The following is a 23,878-nucleotide window of genomic DNA, read 5'->3' on the forward strand; positions in this document are numbered from 1 at the left end:
GTAGCCAACTGTACAAAGGTAAACTTTATGCTCATTTCTCCACCCACATGTGGCCCCCAGAAGGCTGCCCGGAAAGGAATGCAGCCTTCGTGTTGGAAAAAGGTCCTCCACCCCTGTATTAAATTATAACCTTGTCATGTCGGTGTGGGATCTGGATAAAAGAAAATGTCTCCCCTTGGCCTTGTTTCACTCTCTCTTTCTAATGGAAAGAACTAATTAAGGCAAAGCTAAGGGAATCGAATTCAAAGTTTGCACTGCTCATGTGACCTAATCTTTTTACAATGGCATCTTTTGCAAGCCGTGCAAGAATACATCTTTTGCGAGCCATTCACGCTCTGTCCTCTCCAGAAAATCCTCCCAAGAGAAAGGAAAGAATGAAGGATTGTCTTGAGTGTGCAATAAAGACTTTCAGGAAATGGGAATCTATGCGGGCTTGCTTGTTTTTCTACCAATTCATTAACATTCAGAAATACTGTATAATATCTTAAGTTTGTTTTCTTTTGAAAGGGCCTTGGTCAGTCATAATAGGTGTGTCAGCTGATTTTCCGTGCCAAAAAAAGAAAGAAAAAGAAACCCTTTACAGAGCTAGATTAGATTGTGACATAGAAGTCTATCAAGATGTAAAGAAATGTTGAACAAATGCAGTGGATTAGCAAATAGAGGAAGGTGCCAAGAGCTGGAATGTATTGAATCTGAACACAGCAAAATGAAGAAAACCGTGAATTCAGTTATGGGATTTTCTACAGCTAAAGCAAAATGGCTGTTTGCCTCAGACAGAGCTTTAGAGAGAGCTTCCTTGGGTCCTGAAAAATTAATGAACTGGGTTTAATGTAGTAGAAAGGAAAAGAATGTAATGCTTGGAACGAAAGGGAAGGGGGGGAAGGGAGAATAGCAACTTTGGGGCTCAGTAAGCCTTTTTAAACCAATGCACATGGACTTAAAAATGGAGGAAAAAGCCCCAAATTGCCTGTAGGGGATGTGTTTCTTTGCTTAAATTGGTCTATAATATGAACGGAAAGCTTGCATTGGCTAGAATATATATTCAGTATAAAAATGCTTTGTTTGTTTTTTAAATCCCGCATTGGCCTCATTTAAACGTCACAGTAAAAACGGAATTAATGATTTGCCGTGTTCCCATTTTTCTAGACTTCTGCCCACCAGCACATGGAAGAAACAAACCGTAATGCCTGTCTTAGCATTACGTCTGAACCAGGAATTGTGGTTTGTTCCACTCCACAAACCTTGACTACACATAATGGTTTGTTGGGAGCCAAAGAAACCATGACTCCTGGTTCAGATGTAAGCTAGGGATTGTAGCATGTGGAAGAGTGAAACAGAGTAGGAAGGTATTTGCTGTGGTTTACTGCGACTTACAGGCTGTGCCATTAACAACGTCCATATTGACATCATCCTCATATGACATAAAATAGTTTTGAGAGAAGCTCAAAAGTACCTTTTAGTGTGGTTGGGAAATGATCTCATTCCTGTATGGTTTTCTAATGGATCCTCTTTCTTAAAAGACATTTGGCCACTGCAAGGGAGAAGGTTTTGCAGATAGGGAGAGGAGTTAGTTAGTTGAGGAGCTCAAATTCCCTGGATTTCCCCTCCCAACTTCCTTTACTGCTTTCTGGCAGAACAGCTCAATTTGAGAATCAAGCTGCCTATAAGGAAATGCCAATACTACAAACCTCAAAAGCCACAAAGCTCAAATCCAGAAAATTAATGGTTTTTCGTCTGAATATAGGAATGCTAGGACACACATATATGTCATTTGGGAGGTTATTTATTTATGTATATATAGCATTTCTTGGCTGTTATGCGAAAAGCACCAAAGCAGTATGCGGCATAAAATAATAATAAAAATTAGTTCAGTTCGGTAAAATAATACATTAAAAAAAAATGATACACATAATATAGCCAACAGTCTAAATAAAATTAAATTTGAGAAATACTGCAGCACAGTCTCCCTTTGCTCACCCAGAAGGATTCCCTGTATAAAAAGAAAAAAATGCTCACCGGAAGTGATTAGGTGAATTACCTTCAAAAATTTGACAATAGAATGGATTGCCATCCACACTCACAGATTTTACTCTTATCAATTGCCACAAGTAATATTGGCAATATGCTACTTCCAGGGACCAGATGCAGCTTTCCTCGGAATACCAGTTGCTGAGGAAAGGTCTGTTGCCCTTACGTTTTGCTTGCTTATTTATTTTAATTACTGTATACCACCCTTGAACAAAATTCTCTGGTTAGCAACAACAAAAATCAATGAAACCATAACAATCAAACAAGCGTAAGAAAAACCAGTCTAAAACAAAACCAATGGCAGTATAGAATTTAAATAAGACTTATCAGTAGTGGTGCATTAGCGCAGCAGAATAAAAACATGAAGGTATCTCAAAACTAAAGCACCTGGGAAAATAAAAAAAAAGACGAAAGAATATTATGCAGGTGGAAGGCGAGCCTCTCTTAGGAAGGCATTCCACAACTGGAGAGTCATCAAAATAAGGTTGTCTTTCTAGTAGCCACTTGCTGGATGTCATTTGGTAGGGGCATCCTGAGAACAATTTATGAAAATGATCATAAAGTCCAGGTAGGTATATACGTGAGGAGGTGATCCTTCAAGTAAGTTCTGGATAGCTCAGTTGATTAGGGCATGGTGCTGATAATGCCTAGGTTGTAGGTTCAACCCCCCCTAAGGGACAGCTGCATATTCCTCCATTGTAGGGTTCCTTCTAACTCTATGACTCTATGTCTAATTTCAACTTTGCCCCAAGCCATTTAGGATTTCATGCTGGAATTTTGAATTGCTCTCAGAAGTGTGCTGGCATAACGTGATCAAATCAGCCTGTCCCAGTTCCTAACCTTGGTGCGGCATTTTGGGCCAGCTGAAGCTTCCCTATCCTTCTCCTGTAGAGGAGAATCAGGATCCATGATGTGGGTTATCTCTGTCCATCTCACCACTGGCAGGAAGTTAAGTTCTTGAGGAATACATCAGGGGGCAAGAGAACCCCCTTACTCCAGTTCTGTTTCCTGCCTTTGCCACTGGTAAGAAGTTTCTTGCCTGCTGTAAGGCGGGAACGCCATCTTGTCAGGGATTTCCTCCCCTTTCATTTTCTTCCTTGGTCTTTGCTTCCTGGATCCTCTTTTCAGCTCCCTTCCACTGTCCACACCAGGTTTTCCTGCTCTTCCTCCTTCCTTTTGGTTCCATTTTTCTTTGCCTGTGCAAGGGGGCCTGGAATTCCTTTAGAAGCAGCCCAGGCCAAGGAAGTTTTTGGGTGACCTGCCAAGGCCTTGATCTGGTGCTTGGGTGACCTGCCAAGGCTCTGGTGCTTTAGGAGGTTCTGAAAAGCCGGGAAGTTGGATGAGGGAGGGTTTGCCTGTCTAGAACAGGCTTTGGGCCTACCCATGGCCCCTTCAGCCCCCTCGCCACAGACCCATCTGTGGCAGGGGGTGGGCCTCAGGAAAGCACCCATGGTTCAAACCGGGTTGGGAGCCGTCACGATGGCAGGGTGCCAGGGAGGAGGAGAAAGAGAGCTGATCTCTCCCCTTCCCTCTCTGGGTGCTCCTCATCTTGGGGCAGGGCTAGGAGGAGGCACGGGCCTCAGCATAAGTGGCTCCAGGTGCTGAGCAGGGGAGAAAGGGGCTCCGGCATGAGGGCTTCCAGGAGAGCCGAGCCTCCTCTTTGCCCCAGGGCAGGCAGCTCACCCTGCTTCCTGAACCTCCGGGCCTGCACCCACCCCCTTCGGACAGGGAAGAAGGTGAATTTCCCCCAAATGAGGATGAAGACGGGGAGCATTCTGCCCAGACCCTTTCTGAGCCCAGACATCAAGCAGCTCTCGGAGAAGGCTGTGAAAGCAGTGGATCTCTCTGAGCAGGCCCAGTAAGCCAAGGAGCAAACCCAGGCAATGCCTCCAATTCCTCAAGCACAAGGCCTCCGAGAGCGTTTTCCCTTTTCCAGGATAGTTTAAGGAGAGCATCTTTCAGGAATGGCAAGACGCTTGGGGCTGCCAAGTCTGCACATTCTTTTATCAGGAGGTTATACCCATTTGATAAGTCTGGAGGGGATTTTCTTAGTGTTCCTCTCATCGATGCCCCCATATGTTCCCTCCATGGCTTTCAGAGATGGGCAGGATTTGTGGAATTGATTGATTGGTTTGACGTGACCCCCGCTAATTGATTTGCGATCCCCAATTAGCTCTTTATGGCCGCCCGGCACGCTTCCACTCAGCGCCTCTGCTCCGAGCTCTCAGTCACGCCTCAGCAGAGTTGAACACAGCGGTGAAAACTGTCACGTAGCTTCCACTAGCTTCCAGACAAACACACACAGAGTCCAGGTTTGTCCATTTCAGTCCTTTATTCCGACATTCCCCAGGAAATCCCTGGGCTCACCGCAGCCATGACAAACTGCGACTTTCCTCCCTCAAAGACCAGAGAGGAACAGAACGTAACTCCTCCCAGCTTCGAAAGCTGACGTCAGAATGCTGAGGCATCATGGGAACAACTTAACCAGTTAAGTTCCAAACCCAACACCCCCTCTTGCCGAAAATTCTGACAAGACCTTTTTGAGTTCAACACCTTTCCCTTTGCCTTATGCCCCTTCCCGGCATCTTTCCCAGGCACCTGTTGAACCCCTTCAACACTCCCAGAATCACACTGTGCGACACTTTTCCACGCACTTGTGACCTGATACCCTACTGACCCATTTGGGCCAGCAGTTGTGTCTTCTCCGTCAGATCCTTCCCCCTCTGACTTGACAACCTGTCTGTGAGCTTTCTCCATTACGCTAACCGGAGATGAAGCCTCACACCTGGACACTCCTTTCACAACCTTTGGAGATGCCCAGACCTGCCCTGAACCCTGATCCTGGACCTGGTCCCCATCACCGGGTTCTGAACCCTGATCCTGGACCTGGTCCCTATCACCGGGATCAGCCTCTGGCTCCCTTTCCTTCTCAGAATCAGACAGACATTCTGAGAGAAAATCAGGACCATCCCTGAGCCTTGAACACCCATCCTGTTCCCAGAACTCAGCCTGCTTACTGACCAGCAGCTTGGTTTGATCACCCTCTGGGTATGCAAACTTCCACCCATTGGTTGCAGGATCATATCCACAGAAGATCATTTCCTGAACCTTTGGACCACCTGCCTCAAAGAGCTCAAAGGGCTCTTTGGCTACCCTCCCAAACCCGGGAAAACCATGTACCTGTGCACCCTTGCATGCCCTGCACCCTAGGGACCTCCCACATTTCCGGAGTTTGTACCCTTTTGTGCACCTGTGCAGCTTTTGCACATGACTGGGAACCTTAGCACACTGCGCCTGTGCTTCTCCAGCATTCCCACCACCCTCCAGAGGTGACTCCAAAACAAAGAGATTGTCCTTGCTCTCCACGTTGACCACTTGTTTCCCCCCTCTGAAAATGGAACAGGTGTCATTTTCAAAGCAAACATTGTATCCCTGCTTCATTAGAGCTGATACAGATAACAAACAACAATTCAGTCCCGGCACAACGTAGACCTCTAGCTCCTCCTCTAAAGGAGAAAAAAACATGTTAGCCACACCAGAAACAGATTTTCGTTTTCCGTCAGCGAACATAACAGTCGCTCCAGTTGAAACAGCCCTGCAGTTCCGCATTTCGCCAGCAGGCTCGCTTAGCAGGTGACGACCAATAGTCGTATCCAAAACCCAGCGTGTCACCGTGTCCTGGCTGGAGTTGTTCTTCACAGTTGCCATAGAAGCAGTGATAAGAAAACAACCCTCCCCAGTGTCTGAGCCACGTCCTTCCCTTGCGTTCCCACGCTGGCCTCCTCTCCGAGACTGACTCCCATGGGAACTCAGCTGGTTGACCTTGGGACCTCCTTCCTGCCCAGCTGTCTCCGCTCTCCATGGGCAGCAGCGACGCAAGTGTCCCGTTGCATTACACACGTAGCAACCACGAACTCCAGTGGAAAAACACTGCCCTGGGCTCCTCCCAGCTGGCCTCCTTCTTCCGGAAAAGCACTCCTTGCCAGCTCCGCCCCCTCTGGCCTGGCTCCCACTGCGGCTTTCTGGGAACCTGCTTTGTTGACATTCCACTCCAGCACGCACAGTGGACAAGCCTTTACACTTGCCTTTGGAATCCTTCGCCCCCCCGATCTGCTCACTAGCACTCCTTGAGGCTAAATCGTCAGGAACAGGGGCTGCAGCCATCTCTAGGCTTTTCTCAATACTTTCTCCAGGGCTCTGGCCTCCTGCTGAAGCTTCACAGCAAACGCAGCAGCACATTCCCAGACAGCCCTTGCTCAACTTCTTAGAGTGAGCATTTGAAACGCAATGTCCTCCAAGACTTGGCTGCCTGCCATTGCCTTCCGTTCTCCCAAGGGGCCCAAGCTTACTTACAAATCAGTTTCAGCTTCTCCGGCTCTCCCTTCTCCGTGGAGAAACGATTTTCCAGCTGCTCTCTTAGCTCCGCAGCTACTCCTTTGCCTCCTAGCAACAGGCAAAAATCTCACCACCTCCTGCCGCAACTTCAAACGCATTCCGGCACTTCCGTTGCTCTGAACCGCAACTTCAAAGCGTTCCTGTGACAGTTTTACGATCGGTGATTAAGGGTCCATAACCTGTGGAATTGATTGATTGGTTTGACGTGACCCCCGCTAATTGATTTGCGATCCCCAATTAGCTCTTTATGGCCGCCCGGCACACTTCCACTCAGCGCCTCTGCTCCGAGCTCTCAGTCACGCCTCAGCAGAGTTGAACACAGCGGTGAAAACTGTCACGTAGCTTCCACTAGCTTCCAGACAAACACACACAGAGTCCAGGTTTGTCCATTTCAGTCCTTTATTCCGACATTCCCCAGGAAATCCCTGGGCTCACCGCAGCCATGACAAACTGCGACTTTCCTCCCTCAAAGACCAGAGAGGAACAGAACGTAACTCCTCCCAGCTTCGAAAGCTGACGTCAGAATGCTGAGGCATCATGGGAACAACTTAACCAGTTAAGTTCCAAACCCAACAGGATTACCCCAGGAACCCTGAGGACAAAAGGGCAGATTCTATGAAAACCCAGAAATTGCATGGTTTTGCAAGAATTTACCTGCCTAGGTAGAAACAAAATAGTGCACTTCTAGTGACTGTGGCATGTTAAAGACTAGTTTTCACTGGCCTTTTGACACCTAAGATGTGTGTTCTCAGGGCCCACCATATTCTTGTGATTGTAATCCTTTTAAACCGTTTTTAATTGTTATAACCTGCCCTGGGACCTGCTGCTGAATGGTGGGTAATGCATTTAATAATAATACTGTCCACTTTATCTGATTAGCGGGCTTTAGCACCTAAATCTTATGCCATAGAAATAAAATGGTTTGTGTTTAAGGTTTCATAAGACACTTTGATGTTTTTGCTGCAGTGGACTAATATGGCTGGCCCTTTGGGAGTATTTCACATTGAAGCTATATGCCTATGCAGGTTTCAAATGACTGGGAGATATACATTCAAACAGCCCAAAAGAATCCAGTAAGACTAACTAAATTAATTGATGACTACATTTGCATAATTGCATCTTTATGGTGAAAGTTCCATCACATTTGGGCTACTTATCAAAACATACTTTTCCAATGAATATTTACTGTTCAGGTTAGATATGGTTCCCATCACTGGTGGCATTATTTTCACAGGCATCACATGTGATGTAGTTAACACTCCTTTCAAATATAACTTGGTTTCTCAACTAACATTGAAGTTGTCTCAAAGTCCAGAACATTAGAATTGTTGTAATTGATTTCTCGTAATCCAGCTGTAGAACATGATTGAAAACACATATGACAGCATATGTTACCTTGACATCTAGAACAATGCGTTTATAATGTTCATGCGTCCTGTGTATAGACAGAGGACAGATGCACAGTGCGATAAGAAATGTTCAGCATACAGTGGTACCTCGGGTTACATACGCTTCAGGTTACAAACGCTTCAGGTTACAGACTCCGCTAACCCAGAAATATTACCTCGGGATAAGAACTTTGCTTCAGGATGAGAAGAGAAATCATGCAGCGACGGCACGGCAGCAGCAGGAGGCCCCATTAGCTAAAGTGGTGCTTCAGGTTAAGAACAGTTTCAGGTTAAGTACAGACCTCCGGAACGAATTAAGTTCTTAACCCGGGGTACCACTGTACTTCTCTGTTTTGCTGGGGACACCCAAGAATCAGAACCAGTCTGAAATAACTTATTGTATTAGTTGTAGGTCTTCATGAGGATAAAATTGCCTGACAGGTTTATAATTGCAATCGAAGAGGATGTCATGGATAATTTTGCGAACTTCTGTGTGCATCCAACTTAAATTTGCAGTGAGAAGTGAACTATTTTTGCACTAAGCTCCTGCGCTGGAAGCGGATTTTCAGGTCAGGATGGAAAATGGGTCAGTGTGATATACAATGAATCCAGTCCAACTTCAGGCTTTGTTAGTATTTATCATCACTGTAAATTCCAAGAAGCTTCAAACGTTTCTTAACTTTTTTCAGGATATCACATCTTGTTTAATTAAAATTTTTAAAAATGTCATTGAAAAAAGAATTTCCATACCAACTACGTCAGATCTATTAATCTGCCTCCTCCATAAGACCTTCAACCTAGGTTTTTCTTCATTGAAACAGTAATTTGTACCTTCTTAGCTGCTTATCTTTTGCGGAGGCTCATTCTTTTTACACAAACTGTCTTTGTTTGATGTGGCTGGCAGAATGATGGACCATACCCAATAGGTTTGCATTTGTGTTTGGGGACTAATTGTGTTTGATGTGGGGAGGCTGAGCTTGACCCCTTTGCTTCTCCTTGCCAATGTTGCAGGGGTTTTTTTATTTTAATCAAAGCCCCAAGGCCATTTGAAGCGTAGCCAGAAAGCACCTTGCAAGTTGAACCCTATCTAATTATGTGATGTGTGTAAACGCTGAAAGCATAAATCTTAGTCACCAGAGCTATGTGTTTTTATAAGATTCCCTGGTCCGGTGACAGCCGAAGCAAGCAAGGGGAAGATTGATCCCACAGTGATTTTTATGGACGCTGCACCACACTTCGTAAAGTTTTGACTTGTTAAGGAGATTCCATAAATGGCCTCAGTTAATAAGGGTGAAGTGACTTGCTCCTTTACAAACATGTTGCAAAAAATCCGTGGCTGTTACAAGTACATCATAAAAGTGGGGGAAATTAAATCATATAAAAGAATGTGGAGTGAGTGGGAGAATAGCTGAAAGCAAATGCATGTTGGTTACTGGAGGCGTAGAAGCAAAGAGCAAGGGAACTCTAAAGGTAGACTGTGTGATAAAAATAAGAGACATGAAAGTGAGTCATGCTGTAAATATTGGCAGTAACCATCCTTTCTTTTGCTCTTTGTCCTTTATAAAGCTGCCTAGTTGACTTTCTCTGTTTCAACGTCTGGTGATGGTGTTTTTTTTTTTTTTTTTTTTTAGCCCTAGCCAAAATTTGTTAGAGGGACATGCTTGTATGCCACTGTTCAAAAGATTTTCTTAATGATACTTAAGAGTATTTTTTTTAATCCCAATGATGTAAAAGTAGTCATCCATGTAAGCATCATATTTATGAAGGTGATGTCACTGAACACTTGCTGCACATGGGGCCTTGGCGTCAAAGAGTGCAGCCACTGGTATGCTCTGGCTCAGGGGCAGAGTGTTGATTTTGTCTCTTGGGGAGAGGAAAGCAAATTAATTGGCTTCTGCAGAAGGGAGAATTGCCTTTTCTGGGCATGCGAGAGTAAGAGGTTGACTGCCAATCACAGTAGGGTCTTATTCCGCTCCATCTCAAAAATTGGCAGTGTCACACCATCAGCTGCCTTTCGAAAGTAGTCATGGAATTAAAACAACTGCACCCTGTTTACTGCAATGTGAGAGTGTCTGCAGGTGGGAAGCAAGGAAATGGGGTTTACATAATAAACCCATGCAGGGAAGAAAATGAGACAGATTTTCCAACCAAGTTGCTACATGGACATGCTTATAGGTGCTCTTGTAAGCTCTACAGGCCTACTTGTTAATGGGGTCTCATCGGGATTAAAAATTGCCTTCCTTGCTTGGAGACCGAGCAGTCAAGTGCTCCTTGGCTGGTTAATTTCTCTCCCGGTGCTAAGCAGACATCATTTTTTTCTCTTTCAGAAGTGCCCCCATGTCTGAATGCTGAGTAAATGAGGTAGCAATTTATTATCAAGTCCTATACCAGTAATAGCTCTTGTTTTCTGTCCCCCCCCCCTTCTTTCCTCAAGCTTGCAAGATTGGATACTACAAGGCCCTCTCAACAGATGTTGCCTGTGCTAAGTGCCCGCCTCACAGTTTCTCCATCTTGGAAGGTTCCACCTCTTGCACCTGTGACCCGGGATTTTTCCGAGCAGAGAACGACGCTGCCTCCATGCCCTGCACACGTAAGTCAGACGCCTTTATTTATTAATTTTCCTCTCCTCCTTCTCTTGCTGCTCTTATAATTTATACATGAGACACTCCCCAGAGATGTACATCCTGCTATGAAAAATGTCTGGTTGGTGACAGGGACATTCAGTAACAATTCCCTTTTAAACAAGTCAACACAATATGTCAATACCGGGTCCTCTCTCCTGCTGCACAACGGAAAGCGAAGTTTGTGATTAAGTGACAGAATGTAGGTCAACGGCAAAAATAAGAGGGTCTAGTTCCATTTGGGGGTTTTTGGGGTTTGTTTTTTTGCATTGGTGTCTGCACCGTGGAAGTGCCTTAAGGCTGCACTGTGTACGCATAATGAGGGACAATCACAGCCTTGCATATGTGATGTGATCAGAAAACAGGAGGAAAGACGCTCTAAAAGAAAGAGGCATGTAAAGGATGGTTTGTGGCAGCTCTGAATAGATGACTTTGGTCTTTTTCTATAACAATGCATGGAAAACCTTCATGGATCAGACCAAGGACCCATCTAGTCCAGCATTCTGCTCTCACAGTGGCTAACCAGATGTTCTCATGAAGCCTACAAGCATGGCATGAGCTCAGTAGCCCTCTCCTGCTTGTGATCTCAAACAGCTAGTATTCAGAGGCAAAACTGCTTTTGACCCTGGAAATTATACATAGGCTTTGTGAATGGTAGCCATTGATACTTACCCCCTGCCCATGGTTGTTTTTTGGCATCGTGACTGGTCTTGCTAGATGCTTTGCTCACATATCATGTCAGGAATCAAAGTAATGGGAAGTGGCAAGGCATGATTTCAACACAAGATAGAGCATTTGCAAAATCAGTCAACACCGGATGCTGTGATTTTCATCAGGATGCAACCACCGGGTAAAAAAAGGTTGTATTATTCAGTTGATAGGCTTTTTGGCCATGCTGAAATAAAAGCGAATGAAACTTAGAACTGCATGGCTCTCAATTTATTTCCTATTTCTGCTGCTATGTGCCCATTACCACAACATCCATCCATTGCTGTGGACGTTCTATCATTGTTCATTCATATAGATCCCACAGGGTTTTCTTTTCACCAAAAGGGTTTGCTTGGCTGCTTCTGTGCACCACCTGCAAAACAGGATGGCATCCTCCTTTGTCTAGGGCCCTTTCCCACCTTCTTCAGGGCCACCTACAATCAGCTTTGCTCAGACACTGCACTGGTGGTAGTCAAGCCAATAATAACACGTCTGTTGCATTGCACATGAATTTGTTACATCCATCTTTAAAATCTCTAGAAGTTTGAGAAACTCTGTGAGAGCACGCAAAGGGCATTTTGCAAGCGAGCCTTTTCTTTACTGAGATTATATCTTAATTTCACCAGAAAGCTTACAGTAGGAAGTGCCCAGAGGGTGAGGTGGCACGCTCAGCATGCTCATATCACAAAGGCCATGTTTTAATTGTCCTTGGGCCACTCTGCCTCAGGGCAAGGACATTTATAACACAGACATGGGGTCACCCAGTGAGTTTCCTGGCTGAGGAGGCAATATGAACCTTGGTTTCCCTGGTTCTGGTTCTTTTTAAAAAAGAAAAACAAATATACTGTTACTTTGCTTCATTTCTGTTTCAAATTCGTTTTTTTAAAAAATGCAATTGTAGACAGACTCCTCTCTTTTAAATCAAAAGCCAAAGAGAACAGTACAGTGAATCATTCACACTGATAGAATGATTCTAACCTCACGCAAGGTCTTAGTAATTTGTTAGATTTTTAAAAGGTTAACTTCATGGTTTCAAAATAGCAGTTAGCAAGTTTTACATTTGTAATTAGCAAAATAACAAACCTGTTGATTTTAAAGTGTCTTCCACCCACAAAAAAGAAAACAGAATGTTTTTAAAGTACTGGACAAATATTTGACAATATCTGAGTTGTCAATTGACCAAATCTTTTTTGACTGGTCAAATGCCCAACTATAACTTAGTTCTTTTCATGTTCTGATTGGATGTGACAGTTCCAGTCTATATGGGACATGGGTGCATGGTGGTGAGCAAAGATTTTCTGTAGCAAGTTATCCGTTCATGCTGCCCTCTTTTGTAAAGAGAGTCTGCTGGTCGTCTTTGATTAGAATCTTGCTATGCCCGCTTCTTAGCTAATGGCTAAGAGAAGTAAAACAAAAGAGAATCAAATGAGTTCTGAATCCTATTATCCTAACTAATTTCTCATGTTGCTGAGATACAAAGGGGCCAGGCCACAATTTTGGGCTATATATTATCCCATCAGCTGTCTCATGCCTGCCAATCTTTGTTTAGCTTTTTGTGCTCATAGCTGCTTACACGTTCAGTGTTAGCCAAATCCTTTAAATTTTCAGCTACCAATAGAAAGTCCATGGAATAATCTAAGGTACTAAGGCTTGTTTGGGAAACCTTTGGCCCTCTGGATGTTGTTGAACTTCAACTCCCAATATTCCTGTCTGTAGGCCATGCTTGCTGGGGCTGATGGGAGTTGCGGTTTAGCAACATCTGGAGAGCCAAAGTCGATTCACACCTGTACCAAGGCATCCACCCACCTCCTCAGATCTCTTTACCAACACTGGCTGTGCTCTGTAGCTGTGCTTCTAGTTCAGCTTTCAACCCTTATATCTGCTGACAGGAAGGTTCTTATTCTGGTCCCCCTTCAGAGTTGCTTTCAGATCCTCCTCCAGCAGTAGAAACAAAGTGACTCCTGAAGCAGGCAGCAAATTTTCTGGTTCTCCATTATGCTCTCAAAGACTCACTATTGCAGCCTCTCAAAGCTGCTCTTCAGTAGCTGACTCATCTTTAAGCTGGAAACGCTTGTACTCCGAATGCAAAGTGCTGAACTTGCTCAACATTATTTCTCTATCCCTCCCTCTAGCAGGGTGGAGGATGATTTGGTCACCTTCCCAAAACCTGAGAGGTTTTATGTGCCAAAATTCAGATTGAGCTTCCTAGTGATCAAATAACATTTTCTGTTATTTTGTTTTAAGTTCCTGGCCACCTAACTGCCCATTCACAGTGATCAAGTTGGCCAGAGCCTGGAGTGCATGTTGGCTAAACACGCCAGGAACTAGTCTGCATTTACTTGTCTTACCACAATCTAACACAGATACCTCTAAACCCACCGAAATGTGGTTAGACACTGGAGGAATTTCAGGGATTGAAAGCCAGAGAAAGGATAAACCGGCTGAATGAAGCTTTAGTGAGTTATGGCTTGGCCATATATGGGGTCTTATGAAAGAGTCAGCTGAACCAAAGATAACAAATATTTTGAAAATAATTAACCCAAAAGTTCAATATCTCTGAAGTCTTAAGGGAATGTTCTGTGGTTTTGGTCTCTCTTTTTAAGGAAGGGAATAATTGGTGAATATTTTTATTTTGAAATGATAGGAAGACAGTCTTGTCAGATTTTCTAGCAGCTAGTTAGGGAGTCTGTTTTGTTCAAGAAGGCAAGGCAGAAATTTTGGAAGAGCACCAGCAAAAGAGAACAAGTCATGGATGAGCAAAGAATAGCACTGATTCTAAGTGGTTCTAAATTCTAAATTATTCTAAATGGTTGTGATCCATGGATTGTGTGTGATTAGATCTTGGTGGAAACATTTTTCATGGAGCCAGGCTATAAGCTCTGTCCAGAGCGATATCTTCTTTCCAATCATTCTCTTTTGTTCTCACTTTCTCCCTTCAAATAGTTTTCAGAATGTCTTCTTGGTTAGGAGCTGTGCCACTTAAAATGTAGACTGTGGCTCAGAGGTAAAACTGACTGCTGTTGTGGATGGCCTTAAATTCCACCTCTGACATTGAGCAAAAAGGATCAGGTTGTTTGTGATGAACCTGGTTTAAAGTGTATAGAGACACTGCTGAAGATATATTCCAAGTTTCTTGGATAAGGCTATGGCTATTTGGAGAAACCCTGTGATAATGAGGATGTGCTTATCGTGATGTTCGGGACTTTCTGTTCACCATAGTGCTGGTGAATTATGCTGGCCCAGTGTGGTGTACAGAGGTAACAGAAGCCCTCAATTTAGGTCTGCAGTGAAGTGGAAATTATATGATAGAAACATTATAACAGAGTGTTTATGTGAAGCTCTTTTTTGTATATAGTAATGATATAAAGAGGAAGAGCAGGTTAGTTTCTATACTGTTCAAAGATGTTATTCACCTGCAGAATACTCTCCTGTTGCTCAGATGGGGCACTGCTAAGAGTACCGTAAGCACCAGAGGTGCGCTTGGTATGTACTGGAAACCAGGCTTCGGCCCTCTGGAATCAATTACCAGCTGAATTTAGAGAAGCACTGAGAGTTTTTATATTTAGGCAGCTTTGGAAGACATTTTTTGTTTACTTGAAGTGGGAGCCAGTCATTTTTTCAAATAATAATTGTACAGTTGTGGAAATGGTTCCTTTGCTTTCAGTTTACAGAGTTGGCATCCTCTTGTATCTTATTTCATTGCACACCACTTTTGTAACTTTTGGTTGTAAAGTGGTTTATGAATCTGCAATTAATATATGTGGTTATAAATTAACACTGGTCCATTAAATGAGTCATCGTAATATAATTAAACATTAGAATAATGAAGTCAAGCACATGAATGACTTCAAAATTAATAGACCACACACAACAATATTTTAAACAACTTCTATAGAAACATGGAACAAATATGAAAACTGAAAACCACAAGAGCAAGTGAAACCAAACTTTAGAGAAGGCAACTGTCAGGGAACTGCCATCGGAAGGAAGGGAAGTGAAAGGGCTCACACAGGTTGGGAGAGACTCAGCAGCTGAAGAGGGAACCAGTAGGGGGAGAGGAGCTGGGCTGAGGGAAAGGGAGCTGGAGGGATGGCTCAGAGACACTTCCAGCGAAAACAGTGGGGAGGTTTCAGGACCTCCTGTAGGGACACCCACTCCTCGCCGGAAACTGTCACGCAGAGAGTCCAGAAGACGTGTTTCCGTTAAGGAGCTTTTATGTTGGAAGCGATTCCGAAAGCAACCACTGTCGGAATCTGCCAGCGACTGACGGAGCCATGTTTAAGGGGCTCCGTTACAGACAGAGGTTTGCAAACTTGACCAAACTCTGAGGGACTAGGATTTTACACACAAGCAGCTCATCGTCCCATCACAGCATTCCGACAGTCTTCGTGAGCAGCTTGTGCAGGAGAAGGCATCATGAGCAACCCAGCCGGAACCGGAGAAGCAGGAGCTGGAGCGGGTCCAAGCCTGGAAGAAAGGTACCGGGTGTTGGAGGTCCAGCTAGCGCTGCAGACGGCGAGGCTTGAGGAGAGGAGGGCTCAGGATGCAGACAAAAAGGGGAAAGACACCCAGCTCGTCAGAAAGGTACCAGGATTGGTGCAGAAGTTTGGGGGGGAGCCCAAAGACTATCATGGCTTTCGGACAGAGATGCAATATGCCCTCAATCTGCAGTTTGATGAATTCCCTGACGAGGAATCAAGAGTGGCTTTCGTGATTGGGCATCTTGAAAAGGGGGCGAGAGACTGGGTTAGACCCCTGATGGCAGCGAATAGTGACGTCCTAAAGGACACGATGAAGTTCTTTCGCGCCATGGATCTGATGTTTTCCAGCGATATTGAACAGGGAGTGGTCCGCAGACAGTTAATGGCTTGCAAACAGGGGAGCCGATCTGTCCGTGAGTACTGGACTGAATTCACCATGTTGATCCATAAATTGGGGTGGGATCTATCGGCGGAACCCATTCAAATGCTTTTTGAAGAAGGGCTTTCTTCGGCTGTGAAAGACGAACTTTCCCGGGCGCCCAGGGCGGAGTCTATGGACCAGCTGACCAAATCAGCGCTGACCATAGGAGCGCGCCAGGAGGCGAGAGCATTGGAGAGGCGGGAAGGGAAGGGGGAACGTTGGAAGGAGTTCCGCATTCCAGACATTCCAGAGCCAACTTTCCCGCCGGCAGAGCCGATGGAAATCGGAACAGCGCGCGCGCGCGCAGTTTCAAAGCCCAGTGAGGGGGGAAAGAAGGAGGGAAAAGGCGCCCGGAAATGCTATCTCTGCCAACAGCCAGGTCACTTTGCCAGAGTCTGCCCCCAGAGGAAGGAATGGCAAGGGATGGTAGGAGCTGTGGAGGGAAGAGAGGAAGAAATACCGAAGCAAGTAAAAGCCAACGCCTGGCTGCCACCGTCGGGGCACAGCAGTCAGGCCAAAGAGCAGTGAAAGTGCCCACGCCAGAACCTCCTAAACCCGCCCTAGTGATAGAAGTGGCGCTAGAGCTGCCAAACGGACACCCTCTAAAGATAAAGGCGCTGTTGGACTCAGGCAGCTCCTGCAATTTCATGAGCAAAGAGTTTGCAGCTGAACACCAGATACAGACGATCCCTTTAAGCAACCCCCTGCAGGTGACCACGATCGATGGCAGGGAGCTGTTGGGAGGAGAAGTCAGCTTGCAGACCGTCCCAATGATAATGAAGGTGGCAAGGCACACCGAACTGATAGCGTTTAATGTGGCCACCTTGGGAGGAGCTCCCATTATATTGGGGATGAGCTGGCTAGCGTTACATGATCCGCTGGTGGGCTGGCATCAGAGAGTGGTTTCTTTTGGTTCAGCACATTGCTTAGAACACTGCAAAGAGGGAAAGGGTTTGGCAGGGGCCCAAGCCACCCTAGCAGGGACTGAAGTAACGGAGAACGTGAAGGTACCACGACAATACGCAGATCTCCGCGACGTCTTCAGCGAAAGGGAAGCTGACCAATTACCCCCGCATAGACCCTTTGACTGTCAAATCAATTTACTCCCTGGGGCACAGCTCCCTGTAGGCAAGCTGTACGCCATGTCAGACAGAGAGATGCAGGAGCTAAGAGAGTTCATTGACAAGAACCTGAAGAGAGGGTTCATCAGAGAGTCCAGGGCGGTGGGGGGCAGCCCAGTGTTTTTTGTGGATAAAAAAAACACGAACAAGCCGAGGCTTGTGTGTGACTTCAGGGCCTTAAATGCAGTGTCAGAACCAGTGGCTTTCCCTATGCCCAGGATTGACGACATTTTGACAAGGGTCAGGAAGGGAAAGATTTTTACTAAACTGGACCTAAGGGGGGCGTACAACCTGATACGAATAAGGAAGGGGGATGAATGGAAAACCACCATGTTCACCCCTTTGGGGGCATTTGAATATTTAGTTATGCCCTTCGGCCTACAAGGAGGCTCCGCGTGCTTTCAATCGTTTATGAACCACGTCCTGGGGCCTTTGCTTTACAAGAATTGTGTGGCCTTCTTAGACGACGTGTTGGTGTATTCTGAGAATGAGGAGCAGCATGTGAGAGACGTCAGAGAAGTGTTGAGCAGGCTGCAAGCCAACCAGCTGTGGGTGAAACTGGAGAAGTGTCAGTTTCATACCAAGGAGGTGGAATTCCTGGGGTATCGCCTGTCAGACAAGGGATTGGCCATGGATCCCGGCAAGGTCCAGGCGGTGCTGGAATGGAAAACACCCAAAACAAGGAAGGATGTGCAGAGGTTCCTAGGATTTGGGAACTTCTATCGTAAGTTCATCCGAAACTTTGCCCACCTGACGGCGCCCATTACGGACTGTCTCAGCAGTAAGAAGAAGTTCGTTTGGACTGAGGAGGCGGAGCGAGCATTTGAGGAACTAAAAAGGGCCTTCGCCTCGGAACAACAACTCCTGCATGTGGATTTACAAAAACCGATGAGAGTGGAAACTGACGCATCAGACAGAGCGATTGGGGCGGTGCTTCTGCAGCCAGGGAAGGAGGAGTCAGAGTGGAGACCGTGTGCCTTTTTTTCGCGAAAGCTGAACAAATCCGAGAGGAACTACACGGTGTATGACCGAGAACTACTAGCCATTCATGAGGCGTTCCGGAGATGGAGGCACCTGCTAATTGGCGCACAACATAAGGTGCAAGTGTGCACTGACCACAAGAACCTAGAGTATTGGAGGACGGCACGAGTGCTCAACCAACGGCAAGTGAGATGGGCCCAGGAGTTCTCCAAATTTAACTTTGAGATTTGTTACGTGCCAGGCCCAGAGAACATTAGGGCGGACGCTCTCTCACGCAAACCTGAATATTTGGAGGAGGAGGGAGCACCCGAAGAGAGACATGTCATTCCAGAGGACCGCTGGGTGTGTGGGGCGGCATTGGTGGGACAAAGAGAACTGGTAGAGGAAACAGAGAATGATGAATACGCCCAGAATAAGCTCAGAGGTCTTAGGGGTGAGGGAGAGGAACCAGGGGGTTTCGAGGAAAGAAATGGAGCTTTGTATTACAAAGGGGCACTGTATATCCCTGAAGGAGACTTAAGAGGGAGGGTACTCAAGCAGTTGCACGACAGCCCCACGGCGGGGCATTTTGGACAACACAAAACCATGTGGTTGGTCACCAGGGAATTTTGGTGGCCTAAGGTGAGGGAAGATGTACGGGAGTATGTAAGAGGGTGTGAGCAATGCCAGCGAGCCAAAGGGGAGAGGCGGGCACCGGCGGGGCTATTAGAACCCTTACCAACCCCAGAACGACCTTGGGAGGCAGTGTCGATAGATTTTATGACTGATCTGCCGAAGTCCAAGGGGAAAACAGCCATCATGGTGGTGGTAGACCTACTAACAAAGATGTGCCACTTTGTAGCCTGCTCGCATGCAGTCACGGCGGAAGAGACAGCGAAGTTATTTGTAGAACACATTTTTAGGTTGCACGGGGTGCCATTGAGGGTGGTCTCAGACCGAGGAAAACAATTTACGTCCAGGTTCTGGAGGAAGCTCATGAGCTTACTGCAGGTGGAGGTCAACTTTTCGACTGCCCGGCACCCTGAAACCAACGGGCAGGCGGAAAGAGCAAACGGGGTCCTCCAGCAATACCTGAGGTGTTATGTCAATGACAGAGAGAATGACTGGGTAGAAAAGTTGGCGCTGGCGGAATTTGCCTACAACAATGCCGAGAATGTGTCCACAGGGATGAGCCCCTTCTTGGCTAATTATGGGTGTCATCCCAGGGCTTTCCCAGGGGGAGAAGGGGAGAGATGGGGTGTCCCGGCAGCCGAGCATTTTGTAGAAGAAATGGAAGCAATCCATCGTCAGCTCCAACTCAACTTAGAAAGGGCGAAGGAAGAATACAAGAGGCAGGCAGACAAGAACCGAAGGGAAGGTGAAACCATAAGGGTGGGAGATAGGGTGTGGCTGTCAACCCAAGGGTTGCCGTTCAAAGGAGGTTGTAAGAAATTAAGACCCAGGAGATTGGGTCCCTTTGAGGTCATTCAACAGGTCAACCCAGTGGCTTTCAGGCTCCGGTTACCCAACCACATGAAACTGCACCCAGTATTTCACAGGTCGTTACTGTCACCGTATGAGGGGGGACGAGAAGGGATGGCCACTCGGGGACCGGTCATAGAAGAAAGGGAATGCAGCAGCCATGTGGCAGAAATCCTCGACGCCAGATGGAAGGGGGATCAGGTGGAGTATTTGGTAGCGTGGGAAGGAGAACCGGAGTCAGAAAACACTTGGGTAATGGCAGAAGATATCAATGACGAGGTATTGATAGAAACGTTCCATCAAAGGTTCCCAAGGAAACCTCAGCCTGTGGAGAGGTTCCGGAGGGAATACTTTGGGACCACCGATGAGGAGGAGGAGTTGGAAGGATTCTCGGAATCGGAAGGGGAAGGGGAGATGGACTCTGAGGAGGAGGAGTACTTCGAGACCAGGAACCGCAACAGGTGGAGAGAAGTGTTCGGGACATCGGAAGATGAAGGAAGTTCATTCCGGGGTTTTGCCTCCTCACCGCCCGTAGAGGAGGGGGCGAGAGGGGATGAAGGGGGCCCTGGAGGGGAGGTGGATGTCAGGGAACTGCCATCGGAAGGAAGGGAAGTGAAAGGGCTCACACAGGTTGGGAGAGACTCAGCAGCTGAAGAGGGAACCAGTAGGGGGAGAGGAGCTGGGCTGAGGGAAAGGGAGCTGGAGGGATGGCTCAGAGACACTTCCAGCGAAAACAGTGGGGAGGTTTCAGGACCTCCTGTAGGGACACCCACTCCTCGCCGGAAACTGTCACGCAGAGAGTCCAGAAGACGTGTTTCCGTTAAGGAGCTTTTATGTTGGAAGCAATTCCGAAAGCAACCACTGTCGGAATCTGCCAGCGACTGACGGAGCCATGTTTAAGGGGCTCCGTTACAGACAGAGGTTTGCAAACTTGACCAAACTCTGAGGGACTAGGATTTTACACACAAGCAGCTCATCGTCCCATCACAGCAACCATTTTAAAAAGAGAGAGAGATATCATGAGGCAGGGGGAAAGAGCTCTATTTAAAGATCTGTTTTAGAGGAAGCATCTTGGTTTGCCTAACTTTTTTGACATGGGAAGATGGAGAAGAACACAAACAACAGAGGATCTTTCACACTTATCTCAGTTCTTCTTACCAGTTGGTTAAACCAGGTGATAAACCCAATTCCCTTGTGCTGACAGCTATAATAATCAAGCACCTTCTTTGTTCATTATGCTCTATTTAACCCCAGTAGTCTCATTCAGTCTTGCATTTAGTAATCGCTCAGTGTGACGGCCTTCTAATGAAGAAATAAAACATAGAATCTGAGACCCATTCTTCTAGCAAAAACATACACTCTGCTCCATTGGCTTGTAAAATCAGGTTTCTGTTCACTATTAGGCCAGGTTTTAAAAAAAGGAAAAAAGAAGAAGAAATGGGTAATTTAAAGGAAAACACCTGGAATGAACAGAAAATCACCCTCCCTCCAATTTTGTTGGGTGTTGGTGGGAGGAAGGTCTTATTGTTGCTAATTATTTATTTTGGTTGTTAAGACATTCACAAGTCTCCACTTTTGTTCATCATTGTTCCTTGGGCAGCTGTTCCTTTAACTATTTTAATAGCTACATCTTTGGTTTTACATCTTAACTCTCCAGGCCAGGAAAGGTAGACTTAATAGCTTTCTGTTTTTCCTGAATCTCACACCGGAGGAAAAGGAAACGAGAAAGCTTTCCTCCCCCACCCTCCTTATACAATCCCCATGACAAATTATGAAAATTGCATGCTTAATTTTTATGCACTGGTTAGAAAATGCACTGCACACAGCCTATAAATTGTTAGCATACCCGAAATCAAAAACTTGGCTCAAGAATATCAGGGTTTTGTTTTATTTTTGTAAGGTTACATTTTACGCGGCCAGTTGGATCACCAATATTGTTCTCTTTGAATCAGTTGCTCAGATGTTATGTTTATGGCTTATATTTATATAAAGAGAAACCTTTGTGGAAGACAGATATTGGTATTTATTTATTTATAAAAGCATTTCCATACTGCCTTCACACAAAACATCAGGGTACGATACAACAACATAAAAACATTTAAAAGAGATACAAAACAATCATTAAAATGTCTGGCTACTCAAGGGACATTTTAGACAGCAGCATAGATCTAGCAACATTTTAAAAAAATCTTCAAAAGGGACCTGAAACACAAAAGTGAGTATGCCTGCAGAATCTCTGCTGGAAAAGTGTTCCACAGCATGGAATTGGAGATATCAAATGCCCAACTGCTAGTGGAGTCCAATTGGGTATCTGTAACACCTGGAGCACCCATCTGTAACAAGCAAGAATATAAGGTGATCCTTTAGGTATTTTGGACCCAAGTTGTCCAGGGCTATATCAACACAAGAATCTTGAACCTGGCCTGTTAGGATATGATTTAGGAGATGTCTCACCTGCTGTCCATCTGCTCCAATCTGCAGTTGAACTGCTGCATTTTGTGCCAGCTGGAGTGTCTATATTATGCCCAAGGGCGACCCCACATAGAGCACATTGCAGCAATCTAGTCTTGGGGTTACCAGTGCATGAACTACAGTGGCCAAGATATCCTGATCCAGATGCAGCCATGACAAGTGTCACATAATACCTTCGCCACATCTATGAGAACTTGGTTGTTTAGTGCGGCCGCACTTACACTTTTGGAACTCCCTGCCTACTGATACCAGGGCTGGCGCTTTCACTGTATTCTTTTCGGCACCTGCTGAATACATTCTTATTTAGACAAGTCTACCCAGATGTTTTAAGGGATGCGGGTGGCGCTGTGAGTTAAACCACAAAGCCTAGGACTTGCCGTTCAGAAGGTCAGCAGTTCGAATCCCTGCAATGGGATGAGCTCCCGTTGCTCTGTCCCTGCTCCTGCCCACCTAGCAGTTCGAAAGCACGTCAAGGTGCAAGTAGATAAACAGGCACCGCTCCGGCAGGAAGGTAAACGGCGTTTCCGTGCGCTGCTCTGGTTCACCAGAAGCGGCTTAGTCATGCTGGCCACATGACCCGGAAGCTGTACGCCGGCTCCCTTGGCCAATAAAGCGAGATTAGCGCCGCAACCCCAGAGTTGTCCACGACTGGACTTAATGGTCAGCGGTCCCTTTACTTTTACCTTACCCAGATGTTTAGAAATTTTGTATGTGTTTAATTTGTTTTAGTCTATTCCAAAGTGGTTCTAACTTTCTGTATGTTTTGGCTGTAGATTTTTAAAGTGATAATGTTACTGCTTTATCTTTTTTGGTAAACTGCTTTGAGGGTTTTTCCTACAATCAAGGAGTATATGCATTTCATGAAATGAATAATAAGTCAAAGAGGAGTGGTCTGGGGTGGTGAATGTTAGCAGAGAAAGCTGCAAAGTGATGGAGGAAAGTACAGTGTCCTTGGCAAAGAGGTGGACTCTGTGCTTTGCTGAGATGGTTTTGGGGGGCACTGCTCCCCAGCAACCCACAGTGTCCAGTAAATGAATAAGGCTCGCTGAGCTCACCCACCCCATGGGTCAGTGCTTCTCAATGGGATTCCTCTTCCCCATGGCAGCTGCATGCCCTGCCTTGTGTGTAGATCGTAGGATGATGCCTTTTGACCTCAGGCTCATAGTTTCAGTGTCTGATCTGATCTGGTATCAACAGTGAAGACAGAAGCCTCTGTGCCAGACACAGTTGTCTTTCAGCATTCTGGATGTGCTGAGTAGCTGTCTACCTGAGCCACACATTCTGAACTGCACACTTGCAGTGTGTCAGCAGTATGCTAAGATATGGAGATAGCACATCTGACTTATCCTAAACATAAGAACAAGTTATAATTTCATGTGATATAATTTCAGGTGCCTTGCTGTATTTTTTTTAATGAAAGTGTGGTTTATAAATATTTAAATAAATAAGTTATGGAAGAATTATCCCTCAGAGCAATGCAGTTATTATTTTGAACAACTGGGTGGCGGAAAGCAGAGACAAAGAGAAACTAAGAGGGCTATATGACCAGGCCTGTTTATTTTTCAAGCCTAATATACTTTGCAGAGTGTTAGAATCAAATGGCTATATGGACCATGCACATTGCCATGAATGTACAAATGTGCAAATAATTAAAATATACAAAATGTATAAAATTCAACATTGCCAAGCTATATGTACAAACTTCAAAATATTTCTTCCTCGGTCTAAAGAATATGCCTTTTCCGTTACCTTGGGAATTTTCCTGCTAGAAAGAACAGGTGCATTTTGTCACTTTTGTATC

The 23,878-nt window shown here is 45.6% G+C and overlaps 1 protein-coding gene across 2 annotated transcripts in view; it reads left to right on the forward strand.

The window, feature by feature from the left end:
* EPHA4 (EPH receptor A4) overlaps nucleotides 1-23,878 on the forward strand; it is a 170,749-nt gene that overhangs the window by 57,778 nt on the left and 89,093 nt on the right. For both annotated transcript variants that reach the window (XM_081006883.1, XM_081006882.1), the window contains exon 4: nucleotides 10,246-10,401. In XM_081006883.1, coding sequence (XP_080863009.1) covers nucleotides 10,246-10,401 — 156 coding nt within the window. The remainder of the gene's footprint in view (nucleotides 1-10,245; nucleotides 10,402-23,878) is intronic.

The sequence above is a fragment of the Podarcis pityusensis genome, assembly GCF_964106645.2.
Source record: "Podarcis pityusensis genome assembly, chromosome: 5".
NCBI classification, from domain to species: Eukaryota; Metazoa; Chordata; class Lepidosauria; order Squamata; family Lacertidae; genus Podarcis; species Podarcis pityusensis.